The following is a 17,108-nucleotide window of genomic DNA, read 5'->3' as shown; positions in this document are numbered from 1 at the left end:
AGTAGACAAAAATAAATATTATCTAATGAAAACGTGAAGATTTATCTAAATTCACAATTAATCACATATATTTATAGATATAAATTATATAATATAATAAAATAATAGATATAATGTATTTGTTCAAAATCAGTTGGATGTATGTGTCAGATAACTTCCTCTGCATGCCCACCTGTGTTTTCTTTGCACCGCTTTCTCTATATTTGGCGCACACACATTACACATACATTTTCAAGAAATCGGTCGAGCATTGGATTCAATCGCAGAATATGTATTGAAGATTACAAAGGTACAAAGATCGCTTTTTGTTTGTTTTTTCTTGAAATTAGAAGAAATGATTCATTTATTTTTGGTTCAATTTCATTTTCTTGTTTGCATTGAGGTATTTTTAAATGGATTTTATGGATATCGCATTGTCATTTGGAGGATTAAGGTGAAAAGGGAAATTGATTGCGGTGGTTATGAATTTATTTGGCTATTAATTTCAGGATTATTTGTGTTTTATATAAATACAAGGATCAGGATAGGATTTAAGAAAGTTGTGTGGGAGTTGGTGTGATTGTTCACTACACAGACTGAAGTTCAATGGATATGGTAGAGGATGCTGACATTCTCAGGTTCATCATGAATTTGAGTAGGAGAGTGAAAATTAATGGTGTGAAATAGCAAATTTCTCGTCATAATTAGAATATCAAAATGGAGACGAAAGAAGATGGTGATGTGCAAGAAGACTGGTCGACGCCAGCATCCCCAATCGTTGTGTTGCAGAAACTATCCGAGGAGGCAGTTAGAAGGGCTGGTGAAGCACTCCATGGTGCTTATACAGGCAGTCCAATCTTCAAAACTCCACCACAATTGGATCCGGCGCCAAGGCATAGGCGTGCCCGTAGTGAAGTAGCGTCTACGTTTCATAAGCGTAGCGGTAGCGGTAGCGGTAGCACCAGCGGTTTTCAGAAATGGAAGGGTCAAATGCAAAGGGCTTTGCATTGGAATAGTAGTAGTTTTCGTGAAGGCAGCCAGTTTCCTTCTTTCGATCCTGAGATTCTCGCTAACCAGAAAAGACAGTGGTATCAGCTTCAGTCGAAAACATTGGTATGCAGCCTTATAACATTAACAGCGAAAAGCTAAACTATTTTATTCTTCAGTGCAAGGGTAATAGGTCTAAGTTTACTTTCAAAATTCAATATTTATTTTTATTGCTCATCGGTCTTGATAGATACTATGGTGTCATTAATCGACCTGATTTTATTCATATACATGTAAAGTATTTCCTCGTGGATTTTTAAGAACTTTTCCAAAGTTAAGCTCCATCATTACCTGCATGTTTATTGGAACCTTTCTGTGGTTTTTTTCCTTGAGCATAAGTCACAAACTCAGAACTATTTTATTTCCAATAATCAGAAGCCACGACTTCAAAATTAACAATTGTCATGATTTTGATTTTTTCATTTTCTCATTGGTAACTATAAGGTTGCGCTTAGATGGAAGGATTTGAACTTATGGATTTCTAATCCATGAATCTTAAATCTATTTGATTGCTTGGATGAATTTATGCTGGGTGGATTCCAAATTCATCTGATGGTAATCCACGGAGATGGAATGATAATTGCGATAGATTTGAAATACACTTAAGAAGGGTGTCATTTCAAATCCATTCTTCAAATCCCTCTCCAAATCAAATCCTCTCGTCCAAGTGCAACCTTAGTTACATTAATGCTGTTCCATATGGCCCGTGCATTTAATTTTTCTCTGTGGTTGACTAGTTAACTGCTTGTGAAGATTGAGATTCTTTATGATTCTTATAATTTTATGAGATGAGAGTGAATGTAGGACCATGAAAAATATAAGGAGCCAACATCGCTTTTTGAACACTTTATTGTTGCGGGGCTTCATCCAGATGCCAATCTTGAGGTTGTTGAGGATGCCTTCATCAGGAGGAAGAAATGGGAAAAGGCAAGAGCTGAAATGTTGAACTTTAAAATGCAGCCACATCAGCAGCCCACACTTCCAAAATTGGAACCTCAGGTTTGTTGCTTATTATTGATAGTTTTGACTTTACATTTGCCACATTCTAGCATTCTAGTGCATGCACGTGCTCCCTTTAACAGCACGTACTCTGAAAAATCTTCTAGCAGTTTATATGAAATGATTCCTCAAAGAATAAGCCTATGCTCTCTGAATTGATGTGTTGTCAGAACTTTCTCCTTGTTTAAGGTAGATGCATATATTTATCTTAAAGTTCATATAGATATAAGTGGAGTTCAAGTGAAGATGGCTGCCATTATGCTTGAAACTGTTATTATTTTTTCATATCCCTACTATTCAATCTGTTAAACATGTGCAAAGGCAACTCGATTGGTGTTTTTTATCCTTATATTTTCTTTTACAATCAATAGGTGCTTTTTAAGTATCCTCCTGGAAAAAAATTGGCTTTGCGATTGAAAGATTTGGCTGCATTTTGCTTTCCTGAAGGTGTTAAGGTGCGTATGTGCCTTGTTCCATGACTCTTCTAAGAGTGTCGCATTTTGGTATCTACCTGTTGTCTGTCAGCTAGGCGTCGGTAAGTCTAAGCAAAAAGGTAGGCAGCATGTGCACGTGCTTGTTTTATTCGTTAGCGGCACACTGCATTCTTTTATAAAAATTCATAAAGTTCTTGCATCGACTATAGTATAGTCTGCACGATCTTTCATCTTTCTTTCTATATTTATTTTGTTGGGATGTTCTGTTTCAACAGTTGTTCAGTAATCTAGATTGGGTAGGATTTTGATTTCTAAATTGTAGATTTTCTCCAAAATGAAACTGAAAACTCACAATTTATGATGGGGCACTCTATATAGCTCTCTTCAAGTTGGACATATGTGATATCCGTGGACCAACTTGTGGGGAAGAGTTATCATATACAACTTGCATAATATTTTGTACTTTTAAATTTCCTTTTTAGAATTTAGTATATTAGAATAAGTACATTACTTATTTGACTGATTCTGATTGATTATATGACTCATTATATAGCTCTAGTAGATAATATATACTTTGGTTTCATTAAGCCAAACTATAAATTTATAACTTTGAGGAACTTTCGAATTGTTCAAAGCCGATGTAAAATACATATATTCATTGCCAAAAATCTATGAATATCTGAAGATTCCATATTTAAATTTAGGCACAAGTATTGGAGAAAACACCATCGCTGAGTGAGTTGAATGAGCTTGTCTATGGACAGGTATGTGGGAAGTCTTACACACCCATTTCAATTTTTGTTCTTCTCACCATGAATATCTAGTATGTGAAATACTTCTTTATTGTGTTTCAAAAACATGGACCATATAGGTATTTAAACGAGAAATTCGAATTTAGTATGGGTGACAGAGCTTTGGAAAACACAACTGCTCATTCTTCATTCTGACTTCTCTGATTTCATCCCAAATATGACTGTTGTCTTTTTGTTCAGGAACATTTGTTCAGAGATGATTTATCATTTATATTTTCTCTCAAGGCAAGTTCCATTCAATTTCACCTCAACAATTGGTTATTTTGAGTGATCCTTGCTCGTGTAGTTAATGTAGCTGAATGTTCTTATTTTGGAATTATTCTATGGCTCGATTCTCGTCTTATAGTTGTTTGATCTTCATCTCTTAGGTGATGTGAATACTGGGAAGCATGCTTCATAGATTTTAAGTGATTTTGAGATCCTTTTATCTTTATCCACAAATGCACTACAGTTTTCTTATGAATAAAATGGATGTTGTATGCTTCTTTCTCTTGGGAATCCGTTTTGGTTGAATTTGTCTACAGAATTTGCAGTTCCTTTTACCTGGAAACTCTTTTGTGCCAATCTGCTCTTTGTGACTCTGAACAGGTGGCAGATAATGCGACACTTTATGGTGTTTGCTTGCATGTAAAAGAGTTTGTTCAGAAACCACATGCCATATCAGGGTTTTCATCAGGCCCATCGCATTCTGGCTGCAATAGGTTTTTGGTTCCGGCCCCTCGTTGCTATTGTTTTTTAACAAGAGTACCATTCTTTGAGTTACATTTTGAGATATTAAACAGGTCGGTATCAATTTCATTTTTCTTCATTCTTTGGATTTCTAGGTGAAGAATTGCATACTTAATTCAATGTGTTCCATTTGCTTGGATGCAGCATTATTTCGCAAGACCGTCTTAACCGAATAACTCAGTTTGTCAGTGACATATCTTTTGCCGATAATGTCCCTACCCAATCTGTGTCAAAAGTTCATACAAATGGAAATGCTGATTCTTCTTATGAGGAAAGTGACACTGACTGGATGGCTTCAGCAATACCAGTTAATAGTGCAGTAGCTGTCACTGCTGCTGCCGCAGGAATTATAACAGAGGATGATGTACCATCATCGAGTGGGGAACTCAATTTTCCTACAGCTAATGACTCGTTGGATAGCAGTCAATTTAGGAGATTAGATAATGATGGCGGAACAAATATGCATTATTTTGATAATTGTTCACCTAAGGCAGAAAATCAGTCAAGTGACATCGAACAGACGTGCAGGACACAATTTAATAGTCATACTCCAGATGGTCGCCCTAATGTCTACCTGAGGACCCAGTCATTTCGTCATTGTTCAAGTTTTGAGGCCTTATTTAGGTGGCAAATAGTTAGTTTCTTTGGTTGATTTTATTACATTTACGCTGACAAATGGTCGAGTTCATGCCATTCATTTGTTGTATTTGGACTTATTCTTGCGTTGTTTGCTTTTCAAATGCAATGTGAGTACTTGTTTTTCATTAATATGTAATTTTCTTTTGGCAGTTCAGCTAGAAGTATGGCTTCCGAAATGGATGATGATGAGACCTTTTCTGAACCAAGTGACGATCCCAGTGACGATACTGTAATGGAGTGGGCAAGGGTGAGTTTATAATTTCAATTGCATACTGTTTCAGTTATATGGGTTGCCATTTTCTTGCACATAACTTGCTAAATACTCCATGTTTCTTTCTGGTTTCTGTAATAGGAGAGTAAAAATGATTTGCTGCAGTTAGTTTGTGGTTATCATTCCATCCCTCTGCCCCCCAGGGGAGGTCAAATAATATTTCGGCCACTTGAGCATCTACAGGCCGCTGAATATCGGCGACCTCCTATTTCAGCCCTTGGATTGTGTGAAAATTATCTTGATATGGAAATGAAAGACTGTAAGAAAGTCACTCAGGTTAGACTAATTTTTTACTAGTTATTAGTTAGACAGGAATGCTTGCATGTGAAACAATAAAAAAAAATTTTAATTGACACAATTCAATTTTGAAGGTCAAGTTAAAATTAGCTGCTGCCGAGGAAGCTGCTTCACTCTCTTTATGGACTACTGCTACGATATGTCGTGTTCTTTCCCTTGAAAGTGTAATGTTATTCTACCTTTACATTCTTGTTTTCTCCGTGTTCCATTTTTCAATATTATTATTAATGCTTTATTTACTCTTTGAGAATATTTATACCTTTAAAAATGCTTCAAGCAATCGCACGGTTGTACCTGAACCACAAAAGAAGTTGTATAATATTCGTTCACAGATAGCTAGCTGCCAATTTTCTATGGTTTACACTATGCTGATATTGTTTATTTTAGCATCGTTTGAATTCTTACGCAATAATCATTTGGATGCTTGTTCAATTTTTTTTTTGATTCATTCCTTTTTAACCACTCCAGGGCGAATATCTTGGATACTTTATTTCCCATTTCTCCCACATTCCTTGTTTTTGTGAGCTGATGCCTTAGTATTACTCAAAGAAACACAGTGTATTCATAGAGGTATTACAATAAGAGTCTACATCGAGAACAAAGTTGAAACTAGAGGAGAGGACATTGGCATATTGTTACTTAAAGTCACATTTTTGTTAAGGGAGTTTAAGCAATTTCTTTCTTTGATATTATCCAGTTAAAAATTTCAAACTTTTGATTTCAAAAGAAATAGTTTTTCTAGAAAGTCTTCACAAACTATTCCTCTCCTCATGTACCGTCATCATACAATTTTCTTGTCTGTAACTAATGGCTGAAATTTTACGCATGCTGATTAGGGCATTTAAATTCCACGGTCTTTAAGGCTTAATTTAATGAATTTTTTTAATTCTCAGATTTTGGCTTTGGTCACTGGTGTCCTCTTGGAAAAACAAGTGGTTGTATTGTGCCCAAATTTGGTAATATTATCAGAAAATGGCAGTTAAGGTAGAGATTTCTGATTCAGAAGGCATTTATTATGCAATTTTTCTCAACAGGGAGTTCTATCAGCTCTAGTGTTGTCTATTATTCCCATAATCCGACCATTCGAATGGCAGAGTTTATTTCTTCCGGTAAGTTTAGCAACATTATACATATCCTTTAGATATGCATCAATTAGAACATTCTTTAATTGTCAGATTGTTCAGATGTCTCATTTCATTTTTATTAGGATGTTTCTTGGAATGTGTCTTGTTTTTAACCTCTTTTTTTCACCGTTCCTAGACAGCCACTGATTATAGAATTTCCATTGTCCTTGTTCGGTTAAACTGCTTTCTTACTGTCGTTACTAAATTATATTTCTACGTTTTGTTCGATTTTTTTTTTCCAGATTCTTCCTGGAAAAATGCTAGATTTTCTTGATGCACCTGTTCCTTTCATTGTGAGTTTGCCTTTAATTAAATTTTGTGTCATGCTGTTAATTGTGATTCGTCTACTTTGTTTCCAATTAGTCCTGTACTTGTTACGCAAAAACGTGAAAGCTTGTGTATGTATGTGTCTGGTGCATATATATTCTCCATGATGTTTGTTTGCGCATCTGCCATTCCAATCCATTACATGGATTGTGTCTTCCTTAGTCAAGAATTCAACTATTTTGAGCTGTTCAATATTTCAGTTTATGGTTTTCAAATATCAGAAGTTTCTTCAACTTGTGATGATTGTTGTAGATTTGCACTTGTTAATTTTTTGTTTTCTATACATGAAAATGGAAGTATTTTTTATTAAGTGAGCTGAAATATCTGCATTGTGCACTTGGTTCTCCAAATAATTGTGTAGATTGGCATACAACATAAAATAGGCGACCTGAAGAAGAAAACTTCTGATCTGGTTCGTGTCAACGTGATAAAAAACCAGGTTTGTCCGATTTTCATTTTTTGGGGGAGTTTTTTTCCAGTGTTTGATATTTGATTGTGATTTTCTAGTTTAGCTTTTTCATTTTTTATTGATCAGAGCACTAGTGATGAACGGTACTAAACTTTTGCTGGAATTCATGTGTGATTTGCTCTTACGGTATAACTTTTTGCTCTTTTTATGCCGGTTCATACAAATTTGTTTTCTATGGTAGGTGAAAACAGGTTATCTGCCACTACTACCGAGACGCAAAGAACTCATTTCCGAACTTGGGCCATTTCACTCCTTATTATCTCGGGAGAACCCCATCTCCCGAAAACATCAAGTATATAAATGTAATGAAGTGCAGGTATTTTTTATAGCAACTTGCTCGCTCAATCATACTTTGAGTATGAAAAATTATTGTTAATGGGTTGCACAATAATCTCTTCTAGGATATAATATTTGCAATGGAAGATGGTTTGTAGTGGATGGCATAATCCATTGTGTAGAATCTTTTCGAGTTCCTATCTTTCTCTTGCTTTTCTGCTAGCACTATTCCTGATTATTGTCTTGGTACTTGAATATTGAGTGGATTGTTGTACTTTTCCTCCTCCACATAACAATATGAATGTCTTACGAATTTGCAGACCAATGCTGCTGCGCAATTTTTACTTGTTATGAGGCAGTACATGGAGTCACTCTGTGCAGATTTTAGGTCCCACACAATTACGAGCGTGCAATCCATCGACGACAGGGTTTGATTTCTTGCTTGCATTTGAATCTAGGAACACACCACTTTAGATAGTCAAATGATTGCTTCATCTGATGCATCACAATTTCAGGTTTCCATACTTCTAAAGGACAGTTTTATCGATTCCTTTCCTGTTAGGGACCAATCTTTCATTGAGGTATAATATGTGCCAATTACCCATGTTACCTTCTCTTTTCAATGTTCTTATATAACTCCCTAAGTCTGATAAAAAAACAGCCAAAAAGACGACGGTTAGGCCTGATTTCTACATAAATGTATAGACCAATTTTTTTTTATAAAAAGTGGAGGGGGCCGAGCTTAACCTTCAAAAAAATCATAGAACTACAAAAGATACAGACGAATGTACTTAGAAGTATAAAGCAAGAGTTGGCAAAATCTTCCAAATACAGAGGAGATGCTTCCAGACAGTTGTTCTTCTTACAATGGCGAATCACATCCTGGCCTCAGTGGTTCTTTTAACAATATATCGTCTGATCAAAGCTTTTTTGCTGCAACCATTAGTTTTGTTTTGTGAATTAACCTCAAAGTCCATGCATACAGTAATAAGAACTAGGCATATATGTTATTTCGTGGGCAAATGCCCTGAAAATTTACCTTTTGATAAGGCCAGTGATAATGTTAGACAACTTCCTGTGCCACAACCTATTACATTGACATATAGTACTTTTTTCTTGGTGGGATAGACATGTATATTTCACTTTTTGCCTTCTGCAGTTATTTGTGGAAACACAGCTGTTCACCGTTCTCTCCGATTCTCGTCTCTCAAGCTTCGAGAACGGCTACCCCAATTGAGGTCATTATTAGTTCAGAAACTCGGCTCCGGAAGTGAGATTTGCCCCTAGAATCCACTGGAGGACTGGTAACGTGCTTCCAATGTAGACAAAAGGAAGTTTACTGATTACACATGTCTGCTAATTTTATTTTCTTCATATAGTTAATGTACATTAGTATGCTGTCATCATCCCCAGTTTTGTTATCTCCTGGACTGATACTGCTAAGTATTTCAATGTATGTATGTAAGTAAAATAATGTCAGTCTTTCAGCCAGTGTACCTTCTTTCTTGACTCCATATGTCGCGAGGGGTCGAATAGTTCATACCTTTATCTTATAAGTTGTTACAAATACAATGTCGAGGCCAAAGCATTTTTGTTGGTACCAATCAAAATTAAGATGAAATTGAAACGCGTCCTCTGCGAGCAAGAAACAATGGGAATGGGGTACATGGATTAACTTTGTTTCTTGTGTTCGGAACGTTAACAAGTAGGAGGAAGGGGTGGGTCTTTAAATTATATGTGTAAGTTTGTCAGAGCTCGATTCTAAACATCTAATCTCGGATTAAACAATAATCTAAGCATACAAGATCCAAGATTAAAAGCAAAGGAATTTTTTTTTTTTAAAGAGCATGCCCGGACCCGTGCACACATCCGTGCACGGGTCCGCGCATTTAATCAAAGCACACACGGACCCCGTGCACACATCCGTGTCCGGGTCCGTGCCTAATCAATGCACTAAAAACTGGTGTTTTTTTCCAACTACACAGACCCTTACACAGAAAGGGCATGGGGTCCATGCATGCACAAAAAATCAAGGGTTCTGAAAAATCGAGAGGGCACGGAACCTTACACAAAAGGGGCACGGGGTCCGTGCTCTGCTACACCAGAAAACTTTAAGGAATTTAACAGGAGAGCATGCATTCCAATCCCAATTCAAATCCAATATTTCAACATACAACATGCATAAATCCAATACAAGGTAGTTCTAAAGTTATACAATCTCAAACTAGTAGAACATGCTTCAATCTAACTTATTCAAAATAATACAACAAAACGAGTTCGAATACAATCTAAGTTCGATTACAAATTCGACTTCTAAACACCAAGTTTCACTTCTAATTGACTCAACCCTTAGCCATGCTGCCTCTGACTCGGTCCTGCCCCACCTGTTGTAAAGCACACATACAAAGACAAGACAACAACCGGATAATCCGATGAGAATAATATTCCCAGTAAAAGAGACAAGAATGCAATATCATTCAATATATTAACTAAAGATATATAATCTCAAGCATGATACACAAATCTCAGTCATGTACTTCAAGAAGGAATCTAAAATGAAATTCATGACTTTAAAATCTCGGATTATCAAAATATGAATAATCAAAAGGTAATCAGCTCTTCTCTTCCTCTATTGGGATTCCAAGGATGAACTATCACACAAATCGCACCGACCCTCCACTCGGGGTGGATAGTGTATAATTCAATCATCTAGACTCTGAAGCAACTATAGAGGGTTAAGTCGGTCATTGCAGTAAATCGCCTGCCAATGCTCCCTACTATAATTCTCAGATCGTCTAACTCAAAATGAATGAATTCAAATGGCTCAATATGAATGTAAGTGCAAAGCATAACTCATTCAATAATCCAAGTAAATCAATTAATATGCAAGTATGTGATTTCTCCGGAACACTCGAATCAAGTCGGATTCAAGTTAATCGTTTCATTCAAGTCTAAGTCGTCTTATACCTCTTTCTCGATACGTCAATGCTTCAAAACCTGGAAACAACAACGATTCCCTTAATCGATAAGAAGAAGGTCGATACTATACCGGTTCCAATCTCTTGAACTATTCAAATTCTGAAATCTCGCAACCCACGGCCTTCAAAAGAATCTGTAAAAGAAATAATAAACGCTCGAGATCAATATCGACATTCCAACTCGACTGAAAATGGCTCAATTCAATTCAAACCAAACTATAGCTCAAAACTCAAACCGGCGGCATAACGGCTATATACTGATTAAACCGAAATTGCAGACAGCAGAAAGTCGATCCAATAACTCAATAACTATCTCAAAAACAACAAACACAACTCAACAAATCAAATCTCAAAATCTTCATTTTCGAAATTCACTTCAAAAATCATAACAAATCCGAACGACGCTCTTATTCAAAACCGAATGAGAATAAACAATCAGAACTCTGTCAAGAACCACATAACCGAAACTCAATCGATTCTAACAACATCCGAAAATAGAAGTCTAGCTGATCGTAGAAAAAATTACGATAGAACGAAGCTCTCGCTGCCGTGATCGCTAATCTGTCTTCAGAAATAAATTCTAACGGACGGATCGAGCTCGGAATGAAATCTGGAAGTTCGAAGAACTTGGAAGGCGCTTCAATGGAGTTGAGGCGTGATGGGGGAGAGATAGAGTGAAGAAGATGAGTCAACCCTTTCTTAAATATATAACAAATCTCAAATTTGTATTTTAGTCCCTGAAAAATTCAAAATTTGCAAAAAGGACCCTGATCAAAATTAAGTCGGCTCTTGAACTCTGTAATCTCCAATTATCTCAAATAGAGTCAATTAAGATAAATTTGGGACATTACAAAGGTGATAATCGAAAGGTTTATCTAAAAGAGACTTAACACAACATGCAGTTGAATATTAAAACACGAATAAATAAATAAAACAATTAAAAACCAGATATAATTATGCACAAGTTTCTAGTATTTATGCAAATAACTAGTACTTGTGCGAGAGCTTCGGACCAATTAATCATTAGAAAAATGTAGATCAGTTTTATAAAACAATACTATTGATTTCTACCAGGGGCGTAGCCAGAAAAAAATTTCACCCTGGGCGGACTAATTTGATGAAAAAATTAAAATAATTTAAATAAAATATTTAAAAATTAAAATATATTAAAATTATAGTTTATAATCAAGGAACACTCGCAAACATTTAATGATAACTATAAATATTATATAATGACAAAAAAATATAAACTACTAAAGATGTGATCGATGTACAAGTGAGATGACTCCGAAAAAATGTTGGTGGTTGTAAAAAAAATTAAGTTTTATATATATAATATATTAAATCATCGCATTCAATTGATATCCTTACAATATACTTAAAATAAAAATATATGATATTTCAAATAATATAATACATCATGAAAAAATTTAAAGATGAACCACTCAAAAACACCTCATATTTAAAAAAAAAAAAAAAAACCAAAAACACCTCATTTAGATCAAAGAAATGAAAAAAACTTTAAATATATAAATCCTAAAAATAAATTACTTGAAAATACAAATCATTTCCATTTTCCAATTAAAAAAATACAAAAATGTAATAGAAAGTCATAGAAAGTAAGATTAAATCATTTCAAAAAGTCCACTTCACAATTATTTATAAGAAACCCACGATTACACACATCAATAAAATCAATCAATTCAAAAATAACAAAATATAATTTTAGAAAATGCAAAAGTCTTGATAAAAATTAAACTTTTAGAGTAATTGGGAAAAAACATGACCGAAAACAGAGCTGTTTTCTCTTTCTTTGAATTATTTTTTTAATAAATCAAAGCAAACAAAACTCACAAATATATTTCAGAAAATAAGTTGGGACAAATATTGGGCTAATTAAAAAATTTAACCTGGGCTAGGAGTACACATATATTATAACTAATAATTAAAAAATAATAATTAACCCCGGGCCCGAGCCCACCCCAGCCTTTGGGGTGGCTCCGCCCCTGATTTCTACGATAAACGAAAACCAAATTTCTCAACAAGTTAAGTCGTGTAGTGACCCTTACCCAGATCACCTACTAAACAGAACTTAGGCATGCAATTAACTTAATAAAACAGATATCAGAATAAAACTGCGGAATCCAATAACATTATACAATCCCAAGAAAAGGAATCTGTAATTATCCAATAATATACAACCAAATCGAATAGCTGTATAAACCCAAAACAACAGTAATAAAACCTAGACGAAGCTCCAGCTGGCCAACCACTGACTAGCCCCTCCTGGATCCACCCTCCTCGTCCAATCGCAAACCTGCCCCATGGAATAGGGTGTTCAGAAAAATACAGAGTACGAGACGTGAGCATAAAACGCTCAGTGCGAGAGTATGAGTATACATGCATGCAAAGTGAACTCCCTATAGACTCGAGGTCAAAGATCAGATAACAGAGACAGACCGGGCCCTGGTATGTAGCACGCTGTGCCGTCGCTTCAGGAGGTGGCTCCCATACCAAGATAACTGTGGATACACCGGACCCAAATCGATGGAAGTCCATCCACTAACAGGATAGGGTAAAACCCTACTAACAGACATCTCGAAGGAGATACAGCAAGATGCAAATGAATGCAGCATAATATCATGACATATAAATCATGCAATCATATAATACATGCATACTCAGTCAGGATATCTCGAACAGTACTTTCGTACCTCAATACAGTGCAAGCTCTACCAACTCTAGGTCCACGCCTATAGTCTGCTCTACACTGCCAAATGATACTACTATCATCACAGTGCTCTAAAAGCCTTAACTAAGCTATTGCATACTCCTAAATATTTATAGGAAGCAAAAGCTATACCTTCGTCCGTCGTTAGCCCTTTGATGTCGATGCCTCCAGAACTTGGGCACAACTCCGCTACGACTACCGAACGTCTAGACGACTCCCGGTTCAAGCCTAGGAAGGCTAGAACAACTCGAATATGACTAGAAATAGAGAGGAAATCCGGAATTGGCAAGGAGAAATGAAGCCTCGGCCTTCTATTTATAGACAACGATCGGAGCCTCCGATCCTCGATCGGAACGTCCGAACTTCGATCGGAACGTCCGATCCTGCCATCGGAGCTTCCGAAGATCCTGATCTGCCACGTGTCAAAATATCATTTGTTGACTTCGGATAGGGGTGATCGGAACGTCCGATCCTGATCGGAGCTTCCGATCCAGCCACACGTCATGGATGACGTAATATCATCGGTGCCTCCGATCCTCATCGGAGCTTCCGATCCCGATCGGAGCTTCCGATCGTCCCTTCGGAGCTTCCGATCCGTCCAATCCCCAATTTATTTAATTAGCATTAATCCTTTAATTACTCAATTAGGGTACGGGCTACTACATTCTCCCCCACTTAAGATATTTCGTCCTCGAAATCAGATCTTAAGTACCGAATGCAAATACAGAAATCAGAAACATTCTTTATTCAATCAAACGTTTACAGAGTTTGCAACTGAATACAACTTAAAGAATGAAATCAAAACAACTCAGGATGGTCTTTACGCATCCTGTCCTCAAGCTCCCAAGTAGCTTCCTCAGTGCCTCGGCGCTGCCACTGAACTAAAACCAAAGGAATGACTTTGTTCCGTAAAACCTTATCCTTATAATCAAGGATGCGAAGAGGTTTCTCAACATAAGTCAAATCCTTGTCTACCTGAACCTCAGACCGCTGCAGAATATGAGATTCATCCGCCACATACCGTCGCAACAGAGATACGTGGAACACGTCGTGAATACTGGATAGATGCGGTGGCAATGCTAGTCGATAAGCCAAATCGCCAATACTCTCCAAGATCTCTTACGGACCGATAAATCTGGGAGACAACTTGCCCTTAAGGCCAAATCTGAGAATCTTGCGGAAAGGTGACACTCTCAGAAACACTTTCTCCCCGACCTCGAACTGCAAAGGCCTACGCTTAATATTAGCATAGCTGGCCTGACGATCCTGTGCAGTCCTAATCTGTTTCTTGATCTGATCAACAATGTCTATCACCTGCTGGATAAACTCCGGTCCTTCAGCCTGTATCTCCCCCACTTCTTCCCAGAAGAGTGGAGTACGACAACGTCGCCCATAAAACGCCTCAAAAGGTGCCATCCCAATACTAGTATGATAGCTGTTGTTGTAAGCGAACTCGATCAACGGCAAATGATCCTGCCAGGCTGAACCAAAATCCATGACGCACGCTCTAAGCATATCTTCTAACGTACGGATAGTGCGCTCTGACTGACCATCAGTCTCCGGATGATAGGCTGTACTCAAACTGAGAGTAGTACCCATCGCACGCTGAACACTCCCCCAGAATCTAGAAGTAAACCTGGGGTCCCGATCGCTGACAATGCTCACAGGCACTCCATGAAGTCGAACGATCTCCTGTATGTACAACCGAGCCATGCGATCCACAGAGTACTCTCGGCTATAGGCAATGAAATGCGCTGACTTGGTGAGTCGGTCCACCACCACCCAGATAGCATCACAGTTCCTCGGGGATACCGGCAAATGGGTCACAAAGTCCATAGTGATAAACTCCCATTTCCATTCAGGAATAGGCAGACTGTGAAGCAATCCTCCAGGTCGTCGGTGCTCTGCCTTGACCTGTTGACACACCAAACATCTCGAAATAAACTGATAAACACTGCGTTTCATTCCCTTCCACCAGAAACGAGTACGTAGATCCTTGTACATCTTGTTGCTCCCAGGATGAATACTCAACTTAGTACGATGTGCCTGAGATAAAATCTCCTCTCGCAACTCTTCATCCTGTGGAATCACAAGTCTACCAGACAAACACAGAAAGCCATCTAACTGATAATAAAATCCAGACGAGCTACCCTCGTTAGCTAGACGAGCTAAACGCTGGGTCTTCGAATCAGACATCTGAGCATCTCGGATCCGCGAGTACAAGGCTGGCTCAGATAATATCGCAAACATCTGGATACTCTGCATACCTTTCTTATGCTTGAAGGTAAAACCTGAAGTACAACAGTCACTGATCGCACTAGACATCGAACAAGTCTGAAGTGCGGATAGTCGCACCTTGCGACTCAAAGCATCAGCGGTGAGATTAGCAGCTCCCGAATGGTACTTAATCTCGCAATCATAGTCCTTAAGCAAGTCCATCCAACGTCTCTGCCTCATGTTCAACTCCGCCTGAGTGAACAAATACTTGAGACTCTTATGGTCGGTGAAGATCTCAAATTTCTCGCCATACAGATAATGACGCCAGATCTTCAAAGCGAACACAATGGCTGCTAACTCCAAATCATGGACTGGGTAGTTGTCCTCGTGAAGCTTCAGCTGTCTAGAAGCGTATGCGATCACATGCCCATTCTGAGTCAGGACACAACCTAACCCCTGAAGAGAAGCATCCGTGTAAACTACATACCCTCCAGATCCTGACGGTAATGCTAACACCGGCGCAGAAGTCAACCGCCGTCGAAGCTCACGGAAATTCTCCTCACACTCGGAGGACCACTCGAAATCCACACCCTTGCGGGTAAGCTGCGTCAACGGTCGAGCTAACTGAGAGAAGTTCAGAATGAAGCGACGATAATACCCTGCTAGACCCAGAAAACTACGGATCTCAGCAACCGTCGTCGGACGCGACCAATTAAGTACCGCTTCAATCTTGCTTGGATCAACAGAAATCCCCTCCCTGGATATGATATGGCCAAGAAAGACCACTCTATCCATCCAGAACTCACACTTGCTCAGCTTGGCGTACAATTGCTCATCTCGAAGAGTCTGCAGTACCAACCGCAAGTGAGAAACATGCTCTTCCGTATTACGCGAATATACCAAGATGTCGTCAATAAAGACCACGACAAACTTGTCCAAATACTCCCTGAAGACACGGTTCATCAAATCCATGAATATAGCCGGCGCATTAGTCAAACCAAATGGCATCACTAGGAACTCGTAATGCCCATAGCGAGTACGGAATGCAGTCTTGGCTACGTCCTGATCACGGACTCTCAACTGATGATACCCAGATCTCAAGTCAATCTTGGAGTAAATTGATGTGCCCTGCAGCTGGTCAAACAAGTCATCAGCACGAGGCAACGGATACTTGTTCTTCACAGTGACTCGATTCAGCTGCCGATAGTCAATGCACAGCCGCATCGACCCATCCTTCTTCTTCACGAAGAGAACAGGAGCTTCCCAAGGAGATACACTAGGACGAATGTACCCCTTGTCCAAAAGATCCTGTAGCTGATTCTTTAACTCACGCATCTCTGACGGAGCCAGACGATACGGTGCTCTAGAAATAGGCGAAGTACCCGGCATCAACTCTATGCCAAACTTGACTTCCCTAGCAGGAGGAAAACCCGGAATCTCATCAGGAAACACATCTGGAAATTCATCTACAACAGGAATGCTCTCTATCCCAATACTCTCAGCGGACAAATCAACTGCATAGATAAGGTAGCCTTCCCCGCCAGACTCTAGAGCTCGACAGGCTCTCAAAGCTGATACCAAAGGCATCGGGGGTCGCGCTCCCTCACCATAGAAAAACCAACACTCTCTCCCTTCCGGATGAAAGCGTACTAATCTCTGATAGCAGTCCACTGAAGCTCGATAGGTAGTCAGCACATCTATTCCCAGAATGCAATCAAAATCGTCCATCGCCAGGACCATGAGATTCGCTAACAGAACGTTCCCTTCGAACTCTAAAGG

At 38.3% G+C, this 17,108-nt stretch overlaps 1 protein-coding gene across 2 annotated transcripts; it reads left to right on the top strand.

Moving 5' to 3' along the window:
- The first annotated feature begins 227 nt into the window (after positions 1-227).
- LOC140875620 (uncharacterized) lies at positions 228-8,949 on the top strand. Of its 2 annotated transcripts, XM_073279347.1 has the most exons (19): positions 228-289; positions 489-1,092; positions 1,831-2,025; positions 2,397-2,480; positions 3,164-3,223; positions 3,452-3,496; positions 3,860-4,053; positions 4,145-4,624; positions 4,790-4,886; positions 4,992-5,186; positions 5,282-5,371; positions 6,101-6,163; positions 6,242-6,316; positions 6,574-6,624; positions 7,020-7,097; positions 7,309-7,443; positions 7,724-7,831; positions 7,919-7,984; positions 8,563-8,949. In XM_073279347.1, the coding sequence occupies exons 2-19, from the start codon at positions 697-699 to the stop codon at positions 8,638-8,640; spliced, it is 2,490 nt and encodes an 829-aa protein (XP_073135448.1). In that variant the 5' UTR covers positions 228-289; positions 489-696; the 3' UTR covers positions 8,641-8,949. The 2 variants fall into 2 exon arrangements, with proteins under 2 accessions (XP_073135448.1, XP_073135449.1); XM_073279348.1 differs by lacking the exon at positions 6,574-6,624.
- Positions 8,950-17,108: the final 8,159 nt, after the last annotated feature.

The sequence above is a fragment of the Henckelia pumila genome, chromosome 1, assembly GCF_033568475.1.
Source record: "Henckelia pumila isolate YLH828 chromosome 1, ASM3356847v2, whole genome shotgun sequence".
Lineage (NCBI taxonomy): Eukaryota > Viridiplantae > Streptophyta > Magnoliopsida > Lamiales > Gesneriaceae > Henckelia > Henckelia pumila.
Note: the sequence above shows the minus strand (reverse complement) of the source record. Positions and strands in the feature narration are given on the sequence as shown.

Bases quoted from the DNA above. Each gene is read 5' to 3' on its own strand.
- LOC140875620 (XM_073279347.1), top strand. From the start codon at position 697: ATGGAGACGAAAGAAGATGGTGATGTGCAAGAAGACTGGTCGACGCCA. The intron at 3,224-3,451 runs GTATGTGGGAAG...CTTTTTGTTCAG, and splicing joins ATGAGCTTGTCTATGGACAG to GAACATTTGTTCAGAGATGA. The intron at 7,098-7,308 runs GTTTGTCCGATT...TTTCTATGGTAG, and splicing joins TCAACGTGATAAAAAACCAG to GTGAAAACAGGTTATCTGCC.